The sequence below is a fragment of the Tachyglossus aculeatus genome, chromosome 3 (genome assembly GCF_015852505.1).
Source record: "Tachyglossus aculeatus isolate mTacAcu1 chromosome 3, mTacAcu1.pri, whole genome shotgun sequence".
NCBI classification, from domain to species: Eukaryota; Metazoa; Chordata; class Mammalia; order Monotremata; family Tachyglossidae; genus Tachyglossus; species Tachyglossus aculeatus.
The window spans coordinates 90,883,085-90,910,373 of NC_052068.1; the positions used below are offsets into that span (position 1 = coordinate 90,883,085).

At 44.1% G+C, this 27,289-nt stretch overlaps 1 protein-coding gene across 1 annotated transcript in view; it reads left to right on the top strand.

The window, feature by feature from the left end:
• KIAA1328 (KIAA1328 ortholog) overlaps positions 1-27,289 on the top strand; it is a 338,663-nt gene that overhangs the window by 146,869 nt on the left and 164,505 nt on the right. Inside the window, exon 6 of the mRNA XM_038744068.1 lies at positions 16,731-16,858. Coding sequence (XP_038599996.1) covers positions 16,731-16,858 — 128 coding nt within the window. The remainder of the gene's footprint in view (positions 1-16,730; positions 16,859-27,289) is intronic.

Below are 27,289 nucleotides of genomic sequence, written 5' to 3' on the forward strand. Positions count from 1 at the left end.
CTGGACATCTGCCCCCCATACCCGGGGATTGGATCCATTGGAATGTTTTGGAGGGGACCGATGATGGCGATATTCGTTAGGGCTCCCAGAGATTCTTCAGTCGACCCGTAATTATAGCGAAAAGTCATTTCGAGGTTTCCAATTTCTTCCTTTTTTTTCTTTTTTTCAACTTTAATTTTCTTATTTCAAGGAGGAACAGATTCCCTGCGAAACCTTGGCTTTCTGGCAGCCTGTTTAAGAGGACGCTAGGGGGGGTGGCAGGTTCAATTTTCTCCTTTGCGGCGATGACCAGTGCTTTCTCTGATTTTGCAGATGCACATATGGTGGAATATTATCGTTTTATGGTTACAATTATGAGCAATTTGATAGAAAATGACAGCTAAATTATGCAGTGTTCCTTTTATTTGTTTGAATTTGGTACTCCAAATATAGCAGAATAATTAAAAAACCAAACCCAGAGCCATTTTGGGCAGTGGGATGGAGTCCCCACTCTCACCATGTCTTGTTCCAGTGTGGACCCAAGTGCGAGTTTCACTTTTGTTCCTTCCTCTGCAAAATGGGGTCCTTTTTAGAGAGGTCGTGGCTGTAATCGAGGGAGCGATCAGGTTTGTAAAACAGTCGGGGTCTCCTTCTCCCTCCCTCCCCAACCTCCTTCCTCCCATCTAACAGAGGGACTATTCAACTAACAACGACTAGGGACATACCCAGGGATGATAAAGCTCCTCACCACTTCCAGGAGGCATCACACCCTCCATACTCCCTTTAGGGACACAGCCCAAGAGGAGATGCCAGAGGAAAATCGTAAATCCCCAAAGTCAATTCGGATTCAGGCAGAGCGGCCCGAACGTGCTCAGGTGGGGGTCCTGTATCACCGTCTCCCTGACAGTGTGTGAGCATCATGCCCCTTCACCCTCTTGACACAAAGAATGAAATCCTTTTCCTACATGCTGGGAGGCCAGGGATGGGATGGGAGAGAAAACATGTCGGTATTCACAAGGGAAGAGGATGCATATGTACACCGTGGCCGGCTTTCCCTGCCTGTGATCAGAGACCCATTGTAACCTAGCATGGGAGGCTTTGGTATCTTGTGGAATTAGATTTAAATTCATCATTCTACCCCTGCTCTCTACAGCTCTCTTTTTTTGTTGCAGATAGGATCTTCAGATACCCAGCTTTCTGAAACAATGAAACCCTCTCTAGTCACATCTTTACGGGGGGCGGAGGGGGGCTTCAAGCCGTCAGCATTGGGCCCCCAGCAGGGCTGATGCCACAGACTTTAGTTCGTATATCTTGGAAATCTCTATATTATTCCTGGTAGTTTGTCTTGCAAAAGCGGTCAGTGGAATAGAAAAAGTGCGATTTAAGGCTTGAGAATGTCAAATTCTATAATCCCCCAGAACTCCTGCAGCTTTGATCTGATTTGGCCAAAATTGCTGATCTGATTTATATCATCCAAGTAGGAATTTATTTAGGGCTTTTCGTTGCTTTCCGTATCAATTTCAACAAATTATTGCACAGGTGGTATGGGTGGAAATAGAGGTGTTATTTTCCTAAACAACTCATTCAGCTGATTAGAACACTATGTTTTTGCATTTCTTTATTGTAGTTTCATTAATGGCAGGTGGGGGACAAGATGAGCTTTGAATTTGCTGGGACAAATATGCCATCCGAGAGCTAAAATTGAGTCCCTAACCGAGCCCCTAACCTTATTCTAAGGGTGGTAGTTGTGATTTAGGTAGGTAACAGTAACTTCTCTCATTTGTATGCACCCTGTGCAGTCTTGGTGCACTTCAAAATGTAATCAAGTCATGAACTAATTATGATACCATATTCCCAAAGAATGTAAATTTTCATTCCCCTTTAAACAGAAGAGAAATGTACTGGCAGTCTCTCTATATGAAAGGCGGAGAATTAAACAGCATAACGACGTTGCTGTTAAAAATGGTAAGTTTTAACTTTTTCTGAGCATTGTCAGCCTTTTGTTGGCATTCAGTACAAAAGCCATATCAAGATTTGGAATAAAAACAAGAAAATCTAAATCTTCACTCACCCATTTCCCATTCTGTCTTAGGAAAAAGTGCATATAAAAACCTATCCTAATAATAAATGAATATGTGTACAGCAAGAACTGAAGGCATTTTTTCAGCACTGACTTTGTATGGCACTGTCCTAGGCATAATGGGGAAATACTGGATAACGTTGTGGCCCTCCCATTCAAACAGTGGTATTTACTGAGCACTTACTATGTGCCAGAGCACTATACTAAGCACTTGGGAGAGTACAATACGGCAGAGTCGGTAGACACGTTCCCTGCCCACAAGGAGCTTGCAGTCTAGAGAGTTTCAAGAGGTATAAAAAAACTCAAGTTTTTTAGGAAAGAAATCTTGGAGTCATCATTGCCTGCTCCACTCTGGACATCAGTCTAAGATGTGGCAAGCAGCCGAAAAGGATGATAAAATATTTGGCATCATCAGGGAGGGTGCAGAAAGGAGAACCAAACCCACAATTTTTCTACATAGATAAAAGGATGCTTCTTCTTCTCACCTGGAGCACTGTGACCAGTTCAGAAGAGAGCTAGAGGCTGTACACAACAGGGCAACCTCAATGATGGAAGGGATGGTTTGACTTCCATATGAGGATAAGCGCTTAGTACAGTGCTCTGCACACAGCGCTCAATAAATATGGTTGAATGAATGAATGAACACAAAGAAATTGGCATCTTCAGCCTGGATTAATGAAGATTTGAAAAGGGGTGTGAGTAATGCCTACAGATTCCGGAAACTCCAATACAAGAGCTGTCCATCACATCCCACACCACCAGAATAAGGGAACAGCCATTAACGTTTGAAGGTGGCATTATTATTGTTGTTGTTATGGTATCTGTTAATTGCTTACTATGTGTCAAGTACTGTTCTAAGAGCTGGGGTAGATACCAGTTAGGTCAGACAGTTTCTGTCGCACATGGGGCTCACAGTCTTAAGTAGACAAGCAGCATGGCTCAGTGGAAAGAGCCCAGGCTTGGGAGTCAGGGGTCATGAGTTCTAATCCCGGCTCTGCCACTTGTCAGCTGTGTGACTTTGGGTAAGTCACTTAACTTCTCTGGGCCTCAGTTACCTCATCTGGAAAATGGGGATTTAGACTGTGAGCCCCACGTGGGACAACCTGATTAACTTGTATCCCGCCTAGCGCTTAGAACAGTGCTTGGCACATATTAAGCGCTTAACAAGTGCCATTATTATTATTATTAAATAGGAGGGAGGGCAGATGTTGAATCCTCATTTTTTTTTACGGTTGCCGAAACCGAGACACAGAGAAGTTGAAGTGTTTGCCCAAGGTTACACAGCAACTGTTGGCAGAGCTAAGATTAGGACCCAAGTCTTCTGACTCCCAGAACTGCTTTTTCCACAAGACCAAGTTACTTACCTGTAGGCTCAAAACAAATGAAAGGAAATACTGCTTCACCCAGTTAGTGATAAGCATATGAAATTTCTTAGCCGAAAAAGTTTTGGAGGCAGGAAATATCAATACGATTAAAAAAAAGATTGAATATGTTCATAGTTGAAAGGTCTCTTATGGAATATTTGAGTAAAAAGAGTTAGTAGGCTAGAAGGCTCAAGAAGAGTCATGGGTTCATGACAAGTTATGACAAGGTATGAGAAGAAAATATCAGGGAAATGGGAGAATCCATTCCTGATCATAAGCTCTGCAGGGATAAGATGTTATTGTCAGCATCTTCTTAAAAAACTTGAGGGCAACTATCATGTGATTCCTACAAGCATCTTGGTGCCATTATCAGACACAAAATACGGCTTGATGAAATACTGTCTACCCTGGGTCAGAATTGCTTATGTTCTTACATTTCTGCATAACGTTGATACCGTAAGCACTCGCCTATGTTAACAGGATAATCAGTCAAACTATAGGACAATAATCTATCAATGGTATTTTTTTGAGTGTTTATTGTGCACATAGCACTGTACTCAGCACTTGGGAGAAGCGGTAGACACGTTCCCTGACCACAAAGAGCTCACAGTCTAGACGAAGAGACAGACATTAAAAGAAATTACCAAGCTTGTACATAAGTACTGCATGTCTGAGTGTCAGGTGAATATCAGGTGCTTAAAGGGTACAGCTCCAAGTGCATAGGTGACATAAAAAGGGGAGGGAGTAGGGGGAAAGAGGGCTTAATAAGGGAAGACCTCTTGGAGGTGATGGGATTTTAATCAGGATTAGAAGGTGGGGTAGGATGTGGGGAAGGGCCTCGGCGGCTAAATATAGTAAGGAGTTTCTGTGTAATCTGGAAGGGGATGGGCAACCACTGGAGGTTCTTGAAGAAATGGGAGATGTGAACAGAATGTTGTTGTGTGTTTTTCCAAAAAATGATACAGCAAGCAGAGTAGAATATGGACTGGAGTGGGAAAAGACCAGAAGCAGGGAGGTCAGCAAGGAGGCTGATGCAGGAGACAAGGTGGGATAGGACAAGTGCTAGGGATAACATGGTCACAGTATGGACAGAGAAGAAAGGGCAGATTTTAGCCATAGATAATATATATGTGGTATGTATATATGATATATAGAAGCACACACACACAAGGATCTACACAGCCACATTAGTAAAGAAATATTCTCTTGTAGAAAGTGAGTTAGAGACTCTTTGGGACCAAGCTGTATAGATTTAAAAATATAGATTTTTGCACTGAATTTCTAAGCTTTGTTTTTAAATATTTAGAAAAAGCAAGATCAGTATGTTTAAGTTTTTATTCCATTTTTCAATAATTGTGCATTTTATTTTTCGAACCACAATCCTCAAAGAACTATTCTAACTGCATAGGGTAAAAACCCAAATGTTTAATTCCAAGCCACTGCCCCTACAACACAGTTTGGAAGCAAGTGTCATGCCTGTTTTTTGGACTGAAAAACTGAAAGATGAAGTGACTTTCCCAGTGTCACCCAGCACACCGTTGGTAGAACCCAGTCCAGTAAAATGGCCTTGTTTGGCATTTTCCCTCTGGACTGTAAGCTCCTTGAGGGCAGGGAATGTGTCTACCAGCTCTGTTTTATTGTATTCTGTTAAGCACTTACTCGGCAAACAGTGAGTTCTCAGGCCATGCCATCGATTGATTAATTGATTGATTGTCTCTGGCTCTTGACTCTTGTGGTAAGTGAGATGAAATGGTAAGAAGCAATTTGGGCAGGTAGTTGTCTTGAAAAATTAAACTAATGGGTTCATTTTGCTTTTCAGCTTTTTGATCATCTTAGGATCTTCCTTTCAACTGACATTTGCCCATATTTCCAGTCTTTAAGGACAGCTGAATTTAGGGGTTTGATTTGAGTATAAGAAAAGTCAGCTCACATCTAGGGAGGGCCCTGTGAATTGGTAAATGTGGGAATAAGTGAATGGATTTTCAAGTGAGATGTCCTAACTTGTGTTTCCCCTGGAACAACCACCATTGGATAGAGATAAAATATGGAAAGGTTCTACCTCCTGGCAGAATTGCTGAGAACAATAAGAGCCCTCCGAAAAATGGGTTATCATTAAAATCATTATGTACCCTTAACTGGGTTTTTGGGGGTCTGATGAATTTTCAAATTAATTTTCAGTTTTCTTATTGGTAAGCATGTATGGGCAAAGAATTGGGCCTTTGGGGTGTTTTTTTATGTTGACTCGAATTCATTTATCTAGCTGTCAATAGTATTAAAATATTAAGGCAAAACCATGCTGCTGTACGTTAATGATGCAATACGATACCATCTCGCTCTGTTTATTTCTGCGTACTGTTGGACTTCTGCGCGTCGATTGGCTGCCTGGTCTCCTTCGGGTTTCTTAATATTATTTTCCTAACCAGCCCATATAAGCTCCGTTGAATTAGAACGAGTCAAGTGAAATTGTTCTTAAACGGTTTTATCACCTCCAGTCTTTTCAGCACCTTCAGAGTCTGGGTAATAAACCTCTACATGAACGTTTCTCTTTTCTCTGGGCACTGAGAAAGTAAGTGCACACACAGTAAGTGCTCAGTAAATGACAGCTGACTGACTTACTGTGTACAGAGCACTATAATCAATCAATCAATCAGAAGTATTTATTGAGCACTTACTATGTGCAGAGCACTATGTTAAGCACCTGGAAGAGAACTGCATGCTTCCTTCCCATAATGAGTGAACAGTCTAGAGGGAGAGGCAGACATTAATATGAAGAAGTAACTCGGTGTTTGAAAGAGTACAGTATAACAAAGTTAGCGGGCACATTCCCTAGAAGGCAGACACTTTCCCTGTGCCTGTAGCAATGTCTCCAGATCTGGCTCTCAACCTGCCACTGCATGGAAATCCAGAATTTCATGCCCGAGGGGCCAAATAATCAGACCTGGTTAAAAATTCCTCCCAGTTAGAGTGGTGTGCCATACTCTCAGGCCGGGGCTTGCCTTAAGCTCGTTGTGGGCAGGTAATGTTCCTGTTTAGCGTTATATCGTACTCTCCCAAGCGCTTAGTACAGTGCTCTGCATACAGTAAGCGCTCAAATACAATTAAGTGAATGAAAGAACAGGGAATTGCAGTAGAGAAGTTAGGTCCAAAAATCAGATCCCTGACGACTGAGCTTTCCCCATCGACTCTGGGCGGAGGTGACCTCTAAGGGCTGAGAAGAGGAGGGGGAAAGGGGCTACCGTCTTCTGAGACTTTGGGAAAATCCTGTTTGGCCCATGGGGATTTTTCCCGAGACAGCCAGGAGAAAATTCTGGGGGGAATGTTCTAAGAACTGATTTTCATTTGGTCAAGATCCAGGGCAGATCATATCTCCTCACCATTCCTCCCTGTTTTGCTTCTGCCCAGGACAAGTGGAATCTCAATCACCTCCCCACAGACACCTCTACCAGTGCTGCCCCGACTTTATTAATAACAATGATAATAATGATCATAATAACAACAACAATAACTGTGGCATTTAAGTGCTCACTACATACCAAGCACTGAACTAAGCACTGAGGTAGATACAAAATCGTCAGGTCCCACTTGGGGTTCACATTGTAGTTAGGAGGGAGAACAGGGGGTGAATCTCTATTTGGCAGATGTGGGAACTGAAGCCCAGAGAAATGAAGAGACTTGTCCGAGGTCACACAGCTGGCAAGTGGTAGAGGCAGGATTAGAACCCAGGTCCTCTGACTCCCAAGCCTGTGCTCTTTCCACTAGGCCATACTGCTTTCCACTAACACAGAAGAAGTGTGGCTTAGTGGAAAGAACAAGGGCTTGGGAGTCAGAGGTCATGGGTTCTAGTCCCCGCTCTGCCACTTGTCAGCTGTGTGACTTTGGACAAGTCACTTAACTTCTCTGTGCCTCAGTTTCCTCATCTTTAAAATGGGGATTAAGACTGTGAGCCCCATGTGGGACAGCCCGATTATCTTGTATCTCCCCCAGTGCTTAGAACAATGCTTGGCACTTAGCAAGTGCTTAACAAATACCATCATTATTATTATCATTATTAACACCTTGGTTAGTGTCGATGTTGTTATGGGGTCGGGGAATGCAGCAGTTACTGTTTCTTTGTCACCAACCCTCCAACATTGCCCATGAATCAGTCAGATGTATTTATTGAGCGCTTACTGTGTGTGGAAGGCACAACACAACAGTATAACAGTATAACAGACACATTCCCTGCCCACAGTGATACCTGAGTTCCAACTTTATACTAATACAGAGGTGTGCACTGCTTTGGACTTTAGACCCAGTGTGAGTCCAATTAACAGTGCTAAAAGAAAATTAGAGCTTTCCCAAGAGAGACTTGAATTTGGCCAAAGGAAATGGGGGTTTGCAGGTTTTCATATTGAGGACTTTTGGTGTTTCTTTTCAAAAGGTGAAGGAGAAAGAAATATAAAAGGAAAGCGGAATGTTAGGTTACAGTGGCTAGATTAAGGACATCAGACTGTGAGCCCACTGTTGGGTAGGGACTGTCTCTGTTGCCAATTTGTACTTCCCTAGCGCTTAGTACAGTGCTCTGCACACAGTAAGCGCTCAATAAATACGATTGATGATGATGATGATGATCTAGAGGCAGAAGGGGATGTAGGGGGAGATGCGTGGTTCATCCAAATGGAGAGAGCTGGTCTAGGGAAGTTTGAGAAAAGGAAGGGCAGAGCTGTGGGGATGTTGATTAGGAATTCTTTTTTTTTATGGCCTTTGTTAGTTGCTGACTGTGTGCCAGGCACTGGACTAAACACTGGATAGATGCAAGATAATTAGGTTGGACACAGTCCCTGTCCCACTTGAGGCTCAGCGCTTTAATCCCCATTTTACAGATGAGGTAACAGGCTCGGAGAAGTTAAGTGACTTGGCCAAGGTCACACAGCAGATAAGTGCCAGAGATGGGATTAGAATCCCAGGCCCAACCTCTTTCCATTAGGCCACACTGCTTCTCGTGTTCAGGTGTAAGACTTACGATGCTGTGTGTGACTAAAGATGCCTGTGTAGAAGCTGGAATAATCAACCAGTATCCTTGACGAGTGATGGCTATCATTTGACTCAGCATGAATTAGATCCTCCTTCGAGCCTCATTAGGAACATTAGAATCCACATCAAATCCTCATTACATCTCATTCTGGGTTCCCCAACTGGAGAGATAACCTGGAGAGGGCTCAAAAGATGTTCAAAGTGTTGGGTGGCACTATAGAAATGGGTTACTGAACTTGGAGAAGAGAAGGCTGAGGGGCTACTTGTAATTGTAGTCAGTTCTAAGCGTTAGTTCATGGGCAGAGGTGGAAGGTTAATATACAGAGATTGGTGACTCTGATGTCAGGGCACAAGCAGAAATTAGCTTCAGTCGTAACATGACAATTTCAGGTCAGGTTTTAGGAAGAATTTCTCCAAAGTGAGTCTTGGGGCCCCAAGTGATGGGCTTCTGGAATGGGTTCCTTAGAGAGGCTGTGGAATTACCCCTAAATGGAATAGGGCCTCTTCTGCTTGGAAAGCCAGTCTCATAGAGCACGGCAGGGATCTCGTGAGGTGTTTCGCCTTGACTAAAGGTTGATGAGTAATCAATCAATGGAATTTATTGACTACTTACTGTTTGCCGAGCACTGCGCTAAGCCTTGGGAGAGGACAACTCAACAGAGTTGTTAGACACATTCCTTGTCCACAAGGAGCTTGATAACACACGCAACTTGGACTGTCAGTCTGAAAGCCTGGTACCACCACAGAAGAGGCTGGGTGGTTAAGTGGAAAGAATCAGTGTGGCTTAGTGGAGAGGGCACGGGCCTGGGAATCGGAAAGATCTGAGTTCTAATCCTGACTCCACCACGACGTGTCTTAATAACACACACAACTTGGACCGTCAGTCTGAAAGCCTAGTACCACCACAGAAGAGGCTGGGTGGTTAAGTGGAAAAAATCTGTGTGGCTAGTGCATAGGGCACGGGCCTGGGAATCAGAAAGATCTGAGTTCTAATCCCGACTCCACCACAATGTGTCTGGTGTGTGACTTTGGGCAAGTCACTTAACTTCTCCGTGCCTCAGTTCTCTCATCTGTAAAATGGGGATAGGAGTATGAATGGGACAGGGACCGTGTCCAACCTGATTAACTTGTATGTACCCCAGCACTTAGAACAGTACCTGGCACATAGTAAGAGATTAACAAGTGCCATAATTATTATTATTATTAATCAGTAGACCTGGGTTTTAGTCCCAGTTCTTCCACTACCCCACTGGTTATCTTCAGGAGAGTTACTTAACCACTCTGTGCCTCAGTTGCTCTGTCTTTGAAATAGGAATGCATGCCTCACAACCTACCTTCCCAGAGATCTTAAGAAGTGAATTGATGTTTTAGCAATGTAGAACAATGAAAATGTCATTCCAACTTAAAATGAAATTATTCCTATTATCATGATCAATCAGTGAATCCATGGTATTTGTTGAGTGTTTACTATGTGCAGAGCACTCTGCCAAATGCTTGGGAAAAGTACAATACAACAGAATCAGTGGACCCGGTCCCAGACTTAATGAGCTTACAGTCTAGAGGGACAGACAGACATTAATATAAATTAATAATTCGTAATATATAATTTAAAGATCTGATGATTACCTCTCCAGGTCCCTTTTTATGGTATTTTTGAAGGGCTTACTATGTGTCAGGCAGGGTATTAAAGCGCTGGGGTAGATAAAAGCTAATCAGGTTGGACACAGTCCATTTCCCAAGTGGGCTAGGCAAGTGAAGTGATTTTCTCCGGGTCACACAGCAGACAGAGCAGGCAGAACTAGGGTTAGAAACCAGGCTTTTTGACTTCAAGGCCTGTGCTCTTTCCACTAGGCCACATCGCTTCCTTTGAAGCGCAAGGATTTTCTGTACTTCAGGGTAACTTGCCGTAAAACTTACCCTGCTATATCTGCAATGCTTAACATTACTGTTGAGTTTTGCAGTAGTATACACTCAGGTTTTGCTTCATTTTAATCAGCCATATGAAAATGGTTAAATACCTGTGAATTTAGTTCTTTAATATTTCTTTTCCATTACATTGAATTTTCCTCAAGTGAATTTTGAGGATTTCAAATTTCAATCATTTTTTTGTGCAGGTCAGATCCCGAAAACCCTAAAGATAGAGGAGATAGAGGGAAGGGATGGGAGGAAGAGTGGGTTGTGGTTTTTTTTTTCTCAACCTATAATTCACAAAAGGCTGAATTGATTAAATCAGACTTTGAAAAAGCAAAGAGCAATTCCCTTTGGTTGAAACTAAACATGGACACTCAGAGAAACAGGTGAATTTTTTTGCAAGTTAGAAGCAGGTAAAAATTAGAATTTAAAGTGGAAATGCTTTTGCAGGCTTGACTATAACTTCCGCTACCATGAACTTTATAAAATATATATAACCTCAAGGATTGTGCGAAAGGGAATCTATAAAGTAGACCCAAGCTCTGCCCCGTGTTAACCTTAGGTCAAATTCTGAAAATACCAAAATGTAGAATTTACCAGTGCTTCCTTAAAAAGGATTGCTCAGAAAATAAAATGCACTGATAACTGCAACGCTGGTCTCTGAGGTGTAGGTGTTTGCACGCGCAGGCTGCATGGTCTAATGGTGTAAGCAAAGGACAGAGTTAGAAACTTCTCAATTCTAATCCCACCTCTCCCACTGGTTTGTAGTGTGACATTTAATCTCTTCAGTAGGTATACTAATGCCAACCGCACCGGGTGTTATGTGGATTAAGTCAGTGATTGTAAAATGCTTTGAGAGCACCAAGCGCTGGATGAAGTATGCTAACTAGAGACATTTCCTCGCCTCATCGTTTGCTCGTGTTGATTGTAGAGGAAGGGGAGGCTCTAGAGAGGAGGGGGTGGAGATTACTTGTACCCGTTCCCACTCTTTCCCTTTCCGAGGAGGGTTTTCATTCCCCCCTGCAAGTTTCAGGGCTGTTTGTACTCTTCAGCAGCAGATTCTTTTCATCAGGAGATTGAAAAATGCTGCCTTCTTGCACCGCTGCTCAGAATTTTCCATAAACTTCCCTTTTAATTAAATGGCAAATCTCCGACGCAGATCAGCAGGATGTACTTCAGGTACAGACCACAACTTGATAACAGGGCGGCAACACTCGTGTGCAGTTCTTGTCTAGCCCTTCAGACCAATTCATCTTGGAATCAATCTTTCTCTATTATTACCAGAAATCCATTCTGTGGTGCATATATCATCACCGAACACAAAGCCGGCCCATGTCATTTGGGCCTCGTATCCTGATTTTTTGCGGTGCCTACCAGAAAATGCGCAGTGTTGTCTTTTTGCAAAATTCTAGCCCAGAGCCCTAGTGATGATAGCAAGGTGGAAAAAGTTCTCTGTTTCCTTTAGACTCCTACTTTAGCATAATATTTATTTAGCCACTCAATCGTATTTATTGAGTGTTTACTGTGTGCAGAGCACTGTGCTAAGCTCTTGGGAGAGTACAATACAACAATAAACAGACACATTCCCTGCCCACAATGAGCTTGTGGTCTGGGGGCTCGTGGGGGGGACAGACATTAATATAAATAATAAATTGCAGATAGGTTACATAAGTGCTGGGAGGGGGGAGATGAATAAAGGGAGTAAGTCAGGGTGATGCAAAAAGGAGTGGGAGAAGAGAAAAGGAGGGCTTAGGCAGAGAAGGCCTCTTGGGGAAGATGTGTCTTCAATAAGGCTCTGAAGGGGAAGAGAGGAGTAATTTCAAAGCCTGAGACTACCTTCAAGTAGTTTGCACCGGGCCATTGTAATGTTTAGCTTTAAAACATATTTGAAGGAAGAAAGACACACAAATGAATCGGTTGTAAAAGGCAGGTCAGGGAACTGAAGTTCTCTTTGCCAAGGTAAAAGGAAATGTGGTCTAGTGGTTAGAGTCCTAGGTCACTCAGTCACTCAATTGGTCTTATTGAGCTCTTACTGTGTGCAGAGCAGTGGACTGAGTGCTTGGGAAAGTACAGTATAATAGAGTTGGTGGACATGTTTCCTGCCCACAGGGAGCTTACAGTCTAGCGTCTACAGTCTAGGCGGAGAAAGATCTGCCACCTAGGCTCCGTTAGCGGTTCATCTTTGCATTGTGACCCTGAGAATGAAAGGGGGTTTCCATCTTTCATAAGCGGCTAGCAGAACTTCAATCATTCACTTAATCAATGATATTCATTGAGTCCTTATTGTTTGCAGAGCACTGTATTCAGCGCTAGGGAAAGAACACTGCAGTAGAGTTGGGAGACACGTTCCTTGGCTATGAGGAGGTTACAGTCCGCAGGAAGGGACAGACATTTAAATTAATCGCAGCTAGGGGAAATAGAGTCTAAGGATCTGGAAAGAGTAAGGGCCCGGGAGTCAGAGGACCTGGGTTCTGATCCAGAGTCTGTCACTTGCCTGTTGTAGGACCATGGCAAGTCACTTCACCTCCCTGTGCCTGTTACTTCATCTTGATGATGATGATGGCATTTATAAAGCACTTACTATGTGCAAAGTACTGTTCTAAGCACTGGGGAGGTTACAAGGTGATCAGGTTGTCCCACAGGGGGCTCACAGTCTTAATCCCCATTTTACTGTTGAGGTAACTGAGACACGGAGAAGTGAAGTGACTTGCCCAAAGTCACACAGCTGACAGTTGGCGGAGCCGGGATTTGAACCCCTGCCCTCTGACTCCAAAGTCCGTGCTGTTTCCACTGAGCCACGCTGCTTCTCATTGAATAATGAATATTCAATATTTGTTTCTCCTTCTTAGACTGTAAGCCCTGTGTGGGACCTATCTGCCCCAGCACTTAGTACAGTGATTGTCACAGAGTAAGTGCTTAACAAGTACTATTACTATTATTATTATATATACATAAGGGCTGTGGGGTTGGGGTGAGTATCAAAGTGCCTAAGGGGTACACAGCCAGATGCGTTGTTAATGCAGAGGGGATGGTGGAGAGGGGGAATGAGGGAAATGAGGCTTAGTTAGGGAAGGCCTCTTGGAGTAACTGTGATTTTAGGAGGGTTTTGAAGGTGGGTAAGTCATGGATTGTCAGATACAAAGGGGAGGAGAGTTCCAGGCCTGATGAAGGACGTGGACAAGGGGTCAGCCTCAGGATAGATAAGATCGAGGGGCAGAAAGTAGGTTGATGATAGAGGAGCGAAGTGTGTGGGTTGGGTTGCAGTGGGAGGCCAGCAAAGTCAGGTAGGAGGGAGAGAGCTGTTTGAGTGCCTTACAGACGACGGTAAGGAGTCTGTCTTCAAAGCAGAGCTGGATGGGCAACCTTTGGAAGTTTTTGAGGAGTGGGGCGTTATGGACTGAATGGTTTTTCAGAACGTTCCGGGCAGCACAGTGGAGAGGGAAGAGACAGGTGGCACTTCAGTGAGGAAGCTGATGCAGTAGTTAAGGCAGGATAGGAGAAGTGCTCGGACCAGCGTGGTGGCAGTTTGGATGGAGAGGAAAGGGAGGAATCTGGAGATGTTGAGAAGGTAGAACCGGCAAGATTTGATGACGTTGAATGAGAGAGGTGAATCGAGGATGATACCAAAGTTACGGGCTTTTGAGACAGGGAAGATGGTGGTGCTGTCTACCGTAAAGAGGAAGGGGGAGAGGGAGGGACATGGTTTGGTTGGGAAGATGAGGAATTCGGTTTCCAGCTCACCTTTTGGGCCGGAGAAAGGAGAGGTCCCGTCAAGATGAAATATAGAGGCCGAGCGTCACAGATGGCAAATGGTGCCCCATGTGGGACATGGACTGTGTCCAACCTGATTAGCGGATTAGCTTGTATCTACCCCAGTGCTTAGTACAGTGCCTGGCACATAGTAAGCGCTTAACAAATGCCATTAAAAAAAAAGCAGGCCAGGGAAGTAGATCATCGCTTTACATTTATGAAGGGTCCCATCCTCCCTCCTTCCTTTATTCTCTGTGGGTCCTGGTCTGCCTTGATTGGAAAGTTGAAGCCCCAGAAGTCTTCAAGCGTGAGCACTGTTACCCTGGAACCTGCGAAGTTAGGACTTGCCCCCTTCTCAGCCACCTCTTCTCCTTCTGTCCCCAACCCTCTGGGTGCCAGTATCTCTTCTCCCCATTGCAGGGTGATTTGGGGGTCATAATAATAGGCAATATGTAGTGGTCATAGTATTTATGAAGCACTTACCATGTGTCTCCAGCTCTAAGCGGTGGGAAAGACTATATAGATGGGAATTAGACACTGGCCCCTGTACATGGGCATGGTATTAAATCACCTTCGTAACTTCATTAGCAGATGAAGCACGTTTGTTTTTCTGGGGGTGATCCTCCTGAATAACAATTTCCATTAAGGTGTTGTCTTGTAAGTACTTTAAAAAAAACCCAAATAAAAAATGGCTTCGCTTCCAAACTTGAGTGTAATAGTCGTATGGCCCAATTCGCCCTTGGTGGTTGATTACATTTGGCTCTGTTTCTTGGGTCACAGTTTGGCTCTACATACCTCTCATCTGTTGACTTATTCTGGAAGTTTTACTGTTTTCTTTCTTTGGGGTAGGATAAAACTAGCTGTGTCCGTTTTCCCCCGTACACCCCTCCACCCCCACCCGAAACCTTGTGAGATGTGCTTTTCGCCCACATGATCCTAAAATGAATCACACTGGACAGATGGAGGGGTAGAAACCTCATTACGTTGAGGAGGGGGACATTGGGAAGTCTGGTGAATTGAGAAGGGTATAAAAAATTGATAAAGATAGGACTGTCTGTTTTTATATTCTGCCACATAACATGGGTTTAAATGAATTTGCCTATAATTTGTCTTCAAATACTGACATTTAACTCTTAGGCTGTATAATTGAACCAGCTTTTTTGAGAGTAAAATTCATACCCTGTGTCCAGGCTAATATGTTCACCTACTATAAACATTACTGCCTATGGTTACAGCTGGAATAAAAAATTCCTTTTATATACATCATAGCTGGCAGAGGCTCCTGAGACCACCACAAATCATTCCAGTCTTTGGGAGCTAGCTGACAAAATGCACAAAAATGTAAAACCGGTCTTGTCTGAGATGGATTGACTCTGAAAACCTATTAGCTTATTTAGACCATTGTTTATGTCATTATTTTTCTTAAGATGCTGAGTAAAGTATTCCACAAGCTCTCCTTATTAATTTAGTCGCAAAGCTGAGTAGCCTGTCCCCTTCACCAAAAACCAGCATCTCCTGTACAAGTCCTATCTTGCTAGTTGGTTTTTTCTTTTTAACAGGATTTTAATGGGAACAATGAAGCAGTCAGTTATTTATGCAGTCATGATTGGCGAAAGTGATTAGAACAGGAATCTGCCCAGAAGCAATGATTAGTTCACAAAAATGTTAAGGAGTACCGAAATCGGGTTCCATTTTATGCATTTAAGAAACACCGAGTCCTTCCTTAATTACGACTACTTGTTTTTAAAGTATTTATACCGAGTAATCTCCTCGGACAGTGAGCCTTATTCCAGCTGCCAGTGCATAATTAAATGTGGGAGTGGGGGTGGGAAGAAAGCAGAAATGGTGGTCGTGGGACGGAAGGGAGCCAGGAAGGGAATTAGCACAATGACAAGTGAAGAACGGATTCAGCTTCTTTTGAGGAAGGCATGCCCGGACCTAATCCGACCCCAGTGGATATGGATAAGCATATGGTCGGCAGGTCTACCAACTCTGATTTTATCATGCTCTCCCAAATGCTTAGTACAGTGTTCTGCGTGCAGTGAGCACTCAATAAATACGACTGATCAATTCACCTCGAGTCCCATTTTTCCCAGGGCTCATGTTCCAGAGCACTGTTATCCTGGGACCTGCAGAGGTGGTCAGTTGGCTGTGTTTGCCTTCCGAATCCTCTACTGATAGTGCTCAGAAAAAAAAAAATCTGCCCAGTCACACGGCTGTGGTTTCCAAAAAATGGAACATTTACCTACTTAGCTGGCTTTATAAATAAAGCGAAAGCAACAGTATCCCTCATAGTGTCATCTGGTTAGGTGACGATATATAAAAGAGGTAGTAATTGTCCCAGTCAAAACAGTGTCACCCCCTCCACCCACTCTTGTTTTCATTTGTTCAGCATTAGGTGGGAGAAAATGTCTCTCTGAATGGGAAGAATATTACTGCCCTTTATATCAGTTGTATCTTTTTGGTTTTCCTCATAAGACGCCTCAGGATCTTCCTGCTCCTGCCTCTCTCTCTCGCCACAAATCAAATGACATAATCATCGCCTCTGAACTCGGTTTAGGTTTGGCGGGTTCAGCTACGGAGGGGCTATACCCACATCGAGGTCCAATTTTTCCCTTAATTTGCTCTCTCACCTCTTCAGCAGCAATACAGGGAATGCCAGGAACTGCTGAGCCTTTATCAGAAATATCTGTCGGAACAGCAAGAGAAGCTCACTCTGTCCCTCTCCGAACTTAGCGCGGCCAGATTGAAGGAGCAACAGGTAAGAGGCTTTATCCTTGGCCCTCATGCTTGAAATGGCTCTCAGCCACCTGTCCCGATTGCCCTTTTCTTTCACTTATTGTTGTCTTCTAGTGTATAATGCTTTATTCCTAGAGCCTGTAAGGCACCCTATAGTCTGGTGGGCCTTTTCCCTGCCCCTTACCTTCCTTGTGGCCCGGAGATCAGGAATGCTTCCTGGAAGCAGCCTCCGGACCAAGGTGGGAAGCTTTCCGGGGATGTTATAGCCAAGAAGGAGCTGAGGAGAAAGCGTAGTGCCTTGTAGATGGTAGGCTGCTTGTGGGCGGAGAGGTCGTGTCCATCAACTCTGTGCACTCTCAAGCGCTTAATAATAACAGTAATGATGGCATTTATTAAGTGCTTACTATGTGCAAAGCACTGTTCTAAGCGCTGGGGAGGTTACAAGGTGATCAGGTTGTCCCACGGGGGGCTCACAGTCTTCATCCCCATTTTACAGATGAGGTAACTGAGGCCCAGAGAAGTTAAGTGACTTGCCCAAGGTCACACAGCTGACAATAGGCGGAGCTGGGATTTGAACCCATGACCTCTGACTCCAAAGCCCGGGCTCTTTCCACTGAGCCACGCTGCTTAATGCTGTGCTCATGCCCACAGTAAGCGCTCAACAGGGTGCTGTTTGTTCCTTGCTGTCCTGCTCTGAAGAAGACTCGCTGCCTTCTTCTGGATCGCATTTCCATTTTGATAATTCTGAAATTCGAAGAGGAAGCATGAGTAGTTTCACCTCTGGCTTTTGAAAGGGCGGAAATCATTCCAGGCATCTTGAATGTGGTGACATCAGTGATGTAGTGACGAGTGACGCGCGCACCTGAATGCTCATCAACAAATCCTGCTCACAACTCTGTGCTGAGGGCTCTGCGGAGCACCCCAACCAGATAGCCCCCCCGTTTTCTAAAGTGTGCATTCTTACTAAAACATATATCAATATGTGTATGTGAATTTAAGCAGGCTACCATGTCGATATGAATGTGGACTGAAATTCCATGTTTTTAAAAAATGCGATGCATGTCCTAACATCCACTCAAGGCTTAAAATGATTGATTTATTAGTGTCCCAGGGCCAAGATATGGCTGAGGTTTAAAAATTTTATCCACATCCTTTGGAGATGACAAATCTTTTAGAATTACCGTTAAACCTTTAATTTCAGATCCTTGTTCTTTTTTCTGTGGACACTCTTTATAAATGTTTTTCGGTCTCGCAAGTTAGATTGTGAGGTCCCTTTGAGCAGGGAATGGGTGCGTGCTTCTTCCAACTGCTTAGTACAATGCATTGACTCATTAGGTGCTCAGTGGACCTGGGTTCTAATCTCAGCTGCACCACTTGTCTGCTGTGTTGACCTGGGGCAAATCACTTCATTTCTCTGGGCCTCAGTTACCTCGTCTGTGAAATGGGGATCAAGACTGTAAGCCTTATGTGGGACAGGGACTGTGTCCAACCAGGTTATCTTGTATCTACCCCAGCCCTTAGAACAGTGTCTAGCACATAGTAAGCACTTAACAGAAACCATAGTTAATTCGTAAACACCATTACATTCCCAGTTATGAATTTGACTTTCCAGGTGCAAAAGAGATGTTATTTTTAGTCTAGACAGAGAGTAACCCAAGAACCCCCCAATTAAAAAAAATCAAATCCTTGAGAGCAAGAGCCACCTTTACTGTTGCCCAGATTAATGCTTGACTGTCAATTTGGTGAGGTTCATGTGTGAACTCTGGTCTGGTGTTTTCTCTCCAACCTAACACCTGCTTGACAATCTCCCCTCTAGACTATAAGATCTTTGTGGGCAGGGAATGTGTCCATCTATTGTTTCTTTTAAAGCATTTGTTAAGTGCTTACTTTGTGCCATGCACCGTTCTAAGCGCTGGGGGATACGAGGTAATCAGGTTGTCCCACATGGGGCTCACAATCTTAATCCCCATTTTACAGATGAGGTAACTGAGGTACAGAGAAGTCAAGTGACTTACCCAGCTGACAAGAGACGGAGCCGGGATTAGAACCCATGACCTCTGACTCCCAAACCTGGGCTCTTTCCCTGAGCCACGCTACTTCTCTGTCATATTGTATATTGTTATATTGTACTTGTATATTGTTTTATTGTCCAATATTGTTATATTGTACTCTCCCAAGCATTTAGTACAGTGCTCTGCACACAGTAGGCACTCAGTAAATACAATTGACTGACTTAGGTGGGAATGGATCCTGGCCATCCCAACCCAACTGTAGTTTGAAACCTGTCTGCAGACGTAGCAGCTTGTCAGCGTGGTCTGGGGGTTGTTTGAGGGAGACTACTGGGGGTTGGGGAGGGGACGGGGGTTGGAAGAGAGACAGACATACAGACAGAGAGGGTAAAAAAGGGTAAAAATACCCTTTTTATGTTATTTGTTAAGCACTTACTCTGTGCCAAGAACTGATTAAGCTCTGAGGTAAATACAAGCTAATCAGGTTGGACACAGTCGCTGTCCCACGTGGGGCTCACAGTCTTCACCCCCATTTTCCAGGTGAGGTAACTGAGGCCCAGAGGAGTGAAGTGACTTGCCCAGGGTTACACAGCAGACAAGCGGCGGAGCCGGGATTAGAACCCAGGTCCCTCTGGCTTCCAGGCCTGTGCTCTATCCACTAGGCCACGCTGCTACTCCTTCTAACCATCTCGTTGTCCTGGCGGAGGATGCCCCTTGTATCGGATTAAATAGTGCAGACTTGGAGAGCACACGGGCAAGAATTTCACTGGGGGACTCCAAAGACGTAGGGACTGGGAGGCCTAACCCTCGCCCTTCTTTGTTGGTTTTGGACCTCAGACTCTCTGATGCGTTTAGTACAGTGCTCGGCACACAGTAAGCACCCAGACCACACCATCGATGAGTTCCAGTGTTTAAGATGAAATCTCGTGATGCCTTTATTAATGCAGTTTGCATTAACAAAGGTTATTTTAAATAGGCACACCCTCCCCATCTAGGTTTATGTTCGTTTTATTAAAAACTATTCGTTAAGCATTTTCTAAATGTCAAGCACTTTCTATTGGTCAAGCACTGTTCTAAGCACTGGGGTAGATACAAGTTAGTCAGGCTGGCTGTAGTCCCTGTCCCACAAGGAGTTCACAGTTTAAATGGGGTTCACAGTCTAAGTTGTCTTGTCTTATGCTGTCGAGTCGTTTCCGACCCATAGCGACGCCATTGGCACATCTCTCCCAGAACGCCCCACCTCCATCTGCAATCGTTCTGGTCGTGTATCCATACAGTTTTCTTGGTCAAAATACGGCAGTGGATAACCATTGTCTCCTTCGGTGCAGTAAACACAAGTCTCCACCCTTGATTCTTTCCCGTGCCACTGCTGTATAGTGCAGGTGAGTTTTGACTTGTGATAAATTGCCTTCCACTCACTAGTCCAAGGTAGGAATGGAATGGGTAGGCCTCTGCTTGTTTTCCTTCTCAAATACTACAGACAATTACTCTCTCCCTCTTCGAAGCCTTATTGAAGGCACATCTCCTCCAGGAGGCCTTCTCTAAGTCCCCCTTTCCCCTTCTCCCACTCCCTTCTACATCACCCTGATTTGCTCCCTTTATTCTTACTCCCTCCCAGCCCCACAGTACTTATCTGTAATTTATTTATTTATATTAATGTCTGTAAGCTCGCTGTGGGCAGGGAATGTGTCTGTTTATTGTTCTATTGAACTCTCCCAACACAGCAAGTGCTCAATAAATACGACTGAATGAAAAAATGAGTAGCTGAGACTGATAAAGTCCTGGAAACTCTCCAGGTGCGATCCTGAGAGGAGCCAAGGTCTATACTCACCCCCAAAATATTTTTTGGGAAAGGATAGGAAACAACTGTGTGTGCTATTTTTGTTATGCTCACATTCTCTTAATTATTTTTTGTTGTCATTTTATGCATGATTTATACATTAACTCAAAATCCCTTTTAGGACAGATGCAGTGTCTTCTGCTGTGCTCCTACACACAGTTTCGTTCCTCAATTAGTAATGGTCTTGATGAGAAATTTTATGTCACTCTTGATGAGCAGACTGAGTAGGTCTGCAGACTACTAGAGGAACCATTTCGAGTTTTCACAAAGGGTTGACAAATCGAAGAATGACGAACCCTTTGTTTCTAGGCAGTGCCTGGTGCCAAGAATTTACTGTCCACCCCGACAAAAGTGAACATGCAGCGGCCTTCCTTTATTATTGCTGCTACTCCTCCTCCTCCTAATAGTAATCATGGTATTTATTAAGTGCTTATTCTGTCCCAATTACTGTACTAAGCACTGGGGTAGATACAAGATAATCAGGTTCCACATGGGCTCACAGTCCAAGTAGGGGGGAGATCAGGCACTGAATCCCCACTTTGCAGAAGAGGGAACTGAGGCACAGAGAAGTGAAGTGACTTGCCAAAGGTCACACAGCAGGGAAGTGGCAAAGTCAGGCGTAGAACCCAGGTCCCCTGGCTCCTAGGCCCGTGCTCTTTATACTAGGCCACACCATGTCCTTAGGACTTCCTCAAGTAGTTGTAGGGATTACTTATGTGCTGGAGCAGGATTCAGGTAACCTGTTCCTTTTTAGATCCAGGGTCAGCCTGAAGATTTTGAACATGGCCTTGGCAGGCTTGTGTCTGAGCCCCACTTCCTTAAGCTCCTGACTTCTTCCTTCACCGAAAGTGCTTCTGGAAGTTTCTTCCGTGAGAGTGGTAAAGAACATTGAAAATTTGGTCTGGCTAACTATGCCTGATGTTGCTTCTTGAAGAAAATCCCCCTCTTTTTAACTCAGGCTTTGGTTAGCTCTGGAGAGAGACATTTCACCTAGAAAGGAAGTTACAACATCTGGATTTTTACATGTGGGTTTCTCTGTCCTTTTTTCTCGAAGATATTGCAGCTGATAGTGAATTTCTCCCATGGTGTGGTTGAAAAGATCAGTGAATGAAAGCAGCATGGCCTAGTGGCAAGAGTCTAGTGTCTAGAGTCTAGCCTAGTGGCCTAGTGGCTTGGGAGTCAGAGGTCGTGAGTTCTAATCCTGGCTCTGCCATTCATTCATTCATTCAATCGTATTTATTGAGCGCTTACTGTGTGCAGAGCACTGTACTAAGCGCTTGGGAAGTACAAGTCGGCAACATATAGAGATGGTCCCTGCCCAACAACGGGCTACCTGGTTACCTTGTATCTACCCAAGAGCTTAGAACAGTGCTTGGCACACAGTAAGCACTTAATAAATACCATAATTATTATTATTAATGAGTAACTTTCCATTCCACATGACGAGCATGACAGGTAACTCCGAGAAGCTGATGTATTTACTTATTCTTGCAGCCCCTGTTGCCATTCTTAAATTTTCCACTTGATCTCCTACTCTTTCCAAGGCCTTTGGTCAAAGAGAGAAACAGCATGGCCCCATGGAAAGAACACAGGCCTAGGAGTCAGAGGACCTGGATTCTAATCCTGGCTCCACCACTTATATGCTGTTTGACCCTGGGCAATTCACTTAACATCTCTGTGCCTCAGTTATTTATTCTTTAAAATGGGGATTAAGACTGCAAGCCCCATGTGGGACATGGACTGGATCCAAATTGATTAGCTTGTATCTACCCCCGTGCTTAGAACAGTGCCCGGCACAGAATAAGTGCTTAACAAATTTCTTAAAAAACAAACATATCTACTCCAGTGCTTAGTACAGTGCCTGGCACCCAGAAAACACTTGAGAAAAAGGGTAGGGACGGTCACTGTATGTTGACGACTTGTACTTCCCAAGCGCTTAATACAGTGCTCTGCACGCAGCGCTCAATAAATACAATTGAATAAATTAAAAAAAACAAAAGGGAGCCCCTTCTTTCCCGATTGCTGCATGCCAGACTGATTTGTCTCCTTCTGCTGTTCCAAATGTCCACTGCTATGTCTTGTTATTTGAAATCCTGCTTTACCCAGGCTTTAAAATTCTTTCTCTTCTCTCTCTCTCTCTTTGTGTGGGTTCTGTTTCAGTTCTCCAAAGAACAGTCTCTGGCCGTCATCTGCGCTTCTCACATGTACCACCCAATAATGCTGTGTTCTGTGGACATTCATTCATTCATTCATCCAATTGTATTTATTGAGCGCTAAATGTGTGCAAAGCACTGTATTCAAGCGCTTGGGAGAGTACAGTATAACAATAAACAGACACATTCCCTGCCCACAGCAAGCTTACAGTCAGCGTGGCTCAGTGGAAAGAGACGGGCTTTGGAGTCAGAGGTCCTGGGTTCAAATTCCCGCTCCACCAATTGTCAGCTGTGTAACTTTGGGCAAGTCACTTAACTTCTCTGTACCTCAGTTACCTCATCTGTAAAATGGGGATGAAGACTGTGAGCCCCCCGTGGGGAAACCTGATCACCTTGTAACCTCCCCAGTGCTTAGAACAGTGCTTTGCACATAGTAAGCGCTTAATAAATGCCATCATTATTATTATTATTAAAGGGGGGGGAGTAAGCCTTGCCTTAATGAGGGGGAGCTCACTGTGTTGCAGATCCTCATTGAGGATGATCCAGGCTCGTCACCTAGAAATGGATATTACTTTGAGGAGCCAGGAATGACATAGCCAGAGGACGTTGATGACATTTCAGGGAGGTCCAAGGGCTCACAGCAAAGTGTGGTGCGCCCGTGTGTTCGCAAAGTTTTCCAGATCTCTTTAAGGATCTACTAGCCTTCTTGATTTTGTTTTCTGGTTCTATGCCTCCTTGAATACTATTTTGACTAGGTAGCAATATTCAGGGACTGCATCAAGTCCTGGGTTCCCAGTGAACATCCCTGGTGGGAAATACACCTTCCCTCCTGCAGATGCATCTGTGGTCTCGGTTTTCTTCAGGTGCATTTCAGTCCAAAGCGTTTGACTTTGAAAAACAGTTTAAAACCACCTGCCTGTCAATGACTCTCTAAGGTCTTTGACTAGCTTACCCATCCAGTAGTGTTTTATTGAGTGCTACTGTGCACAGGGCACTGCACTAAGCACTTGGGAGAGTACCACACAATAGGCAGACCTGGGTTTTGGTGTTGCTTCTGGTTCTTCTCTTGCGTAGGTCATGTTGGCTGAGCTGGGCTTTTGACTTGAGGCACGTTGCCATCCAGAGAGCACACAGTTAACTGTATTCTTGAGCAGCCTGTCCAGAAAAACTGTGGCAAGGATCCTTCCGACAATGGAGGACTTTCTGTTCTTTCTTCGAGACAGTTTCTCTAAGGTAATGGACCGACAGACACAGTGGAGAAGAGGAAGGGGCCTGCACATTCCTACAATCTGTAGGAGGGGATCTTAGAGCCCTGCTCGCCCTACTCACCAACATACAAGAGGCTCAACCAGTCAATCAAATGGTATTTATCGAGGAGGGGAGAGTAGCTATTTGCTTTTGGGTACATGCCATAATATTTTGTTCCGTGGTCCAGAAGGAGCATGGCTGAGTGGATAGAGCTTGTGCCTGGGAGGCAGAAGGATCTGGGTTCTAATCCCGGCTTTGCTTGTCTGCTGTGTGACCTTGGGCAAGTCACTTCACTTTCCTGGGCCTCAGATACCTCATCTGTAAAATGGAGATGAAGACTGTGAGCCCCACTTGGGACAGGGATTGTGTCCAAACCGATTATCTTGTATGTACCCCAGGGCTTAGAAAAGTGTCTGGCACGTAGTAAGCACTTAAATACCAATTTTTTTTTCCTTTCCCCAGCCAGCCAGACTACAGGGCAGGCTGTTAGCTAGCAAAGGAGACCAGGCTCAGTACATACCATCACCACTGTTGGGAAAATAACTTCAAGTGTCTGTCCTGCTAACGATGAGAGTCCCTCCAAAAAGTCTCATCCAAGTGGGCAGCCTAAAAATATTGGTCACCGCCTAGTTCCCCAAGAAGCAACAGCCCCCCGCAGCAGAACAGTGGATGTCTGAATAGTCCCATTTTGGGAATACATTGCACACCCATAAAGTCGCAGCTCTAAAAACTAAATTGAAGGTGTACAGAGCCATAAAACCGTCTAACCTGCTGTATGCATATGAGACCCGAGCTCCTCACAGATGTTACCTCTTGAGAAGTCGATTCAGGATCAACTTTGAGCCTAACATAATTTTTAATTTAATGGTATTTGTTAAGTGCTTACTAGGCACTGTACTAAGCACTGGGATAGATGCAAGCTAAGCTCTTTTTGGGCAGGGAATTTGTTTATTGTTATCGTTGTTAACAGGGAATGTGTCTACTGTTATTGTTTATTGTTTACTCTGTCAAGTTCTTAGTATAGTGCTTTGCACGTAGTAAGTGCTTAATAAATATGATTGGATGAATGAATGAATGAAAACTCAGGTTGGGCATAATCCATGTCCACATAGGGCTCACAGTCTTAATCCCCCCCATTTGATAGATAAGGTAACTGAGGCACAGCAAGTTAATGACTTGCCCAAGGTCACACAGCAGACAAATGGTGGAGCGGGGATTAGAACCCAAGTCCTCCGACTCCGTGGCCTGTGCTCTTTCCACTAGGCCAAGCTGCTTCTCGTAACGTAACGTCAAAGGCAAGACAGAATCAAGCAAGCGTTCCTGGAATATAGTTATACTCCTCTTCAACACCACTTCGCCGGCAGGGAATGGAGGATATTAGGATGCCCAAACAGCTGTTGAATGGTGTGCTGAAATGCAGCAGTTGAAAGCAGAGGGGACAGGAAATTCTTCAAGAATGCAGTGAAGTGCAGCCTCAGAGACTATGACATGAGAGATGAATGTTGAGCTAGAACTGCAGCAGACAGACCAGCCCGACAAGTTGCAGCCAAGAAAGGAGCAGCTGTTTTTGAGCAGAGGCTTCTAAAATTTGGGGAGTTTTAAGGTGCAAAATAAAAAATAACACTGGGTAGCAAACAAAAAAAAATACCAGGCTTTGCATATGGAAGAAACTGAAGGGATTTTGGGTTACTTAGGGAGGCATCAGCCGCCCCCGCCTCCTTAGGTAAAAAGTAATTGCGTTGGCATGTTTCTCTGCACAGACATGTAATGTACTTTGGACAGGTTTACTGAGAATATTTTAAACCAAACATAGGAAAAGTCTTCCTATAGGGAGATTTTTTTTCTTTTTTTAAGTTCTCTTCTGACCACCATTTTTCTGTTCTAATTCTAATGGTCTTTTTCACGTCACCTGTTCATAATATTCTTTTCCTTTACTTTTTAAGACCATTCTTAAAGGTGCAATAATAATAATAATAATGGTATTTGTTAAGTGCTTACTCTGTGCTAAGCACTGTTCTAAGTGTTGGGGTAGACACAAGGTAATCAGGTTGTCCCACGTGGGGCTCACAGTTTTAATCCCCATTTTACAGATAAGGTAACTGAGGCATAGAGAAGTTAAGTGACTTGCACAAGGTCTTGCCATTAAGCCAGGCTGTGATAGTGGTGCCAGAACTGCCCTTTGTCCATCTCCCCCTCTAGACTGGAAGCTCATTATGGGCTCTCCCAAGCTTGTAGTACAGTGCTCCGCACCTAATAAGTGCTCAGTAAATACCACTGATTGATTGATTGTCTCCAGGCCTGAAAACCTTGGTCCCCTTCCTTTGGACCAAGATTGCTAATTGAATGGGAGGTCGGGCAGAAAGGAGGAGATAGACTGTAGGCAATTGGGAGAATAATAATAATAATGGCATTTATTAAGCACTTACTATGTGCAAAGCACTATTCTAAGTGTTCTAAGTGCTGGGATCAGGTTGTCCCATGGGGGGCTCACAATCTTAATCCCCATTTTACAGGTGAGGTAACTGAGGCACAGAGAAGTTAAGTCATCATCATCATCAATCGTATTTATTGAGTGCTTACTGTGTGCAGAGCACTGTACTAAGCGCTTGGGAAGTACAATTTGGCAACATATAGAGACAGTCCCTACCCGACAGTGGGCTCACAGTCTAAAAGGGGGAGACAGAGAACAAAACCAAACATACTAACAAAATAAAATAAATAGAATAGATATGTACAAGTAAAATAAATAGATAAATAGAGTAATAAATATGTACAAAGTGAGCCCGAAGTCACACAGCTGACAAGTGGCGGAGCTGGGATTTGAACCCATGACCTCTGACTCCAAAGCCCGTACACTTTCCACTGAGCCACGCTGCTTAGCTGTCGAATAGTTGCAGAAACTAACAAGATCACGTTGCTACGGACTTGATACTTATCCATTTTGAACTGATGCTGCCCCTTTGTCATGCTTTTTTGTTGATATTCACCCCATTTTGTGGTCTGTTGTGAGATCATAAGCCTAATGCGTCAGTTGTTTGTCTTTTTCTGGAGCCGGGATGCAGAGTTTTAAAATAAGGTGTTATCATTTGTGGCTAACTATCGTCATTTGGAAAGACTCATGGTAAATTGGCCCTCTCTGACACTTTCCTTGCATGAGTCTTGTCCCTGTGTTATCATGGAGGAAGAACCCGCTGGGTCTGCCT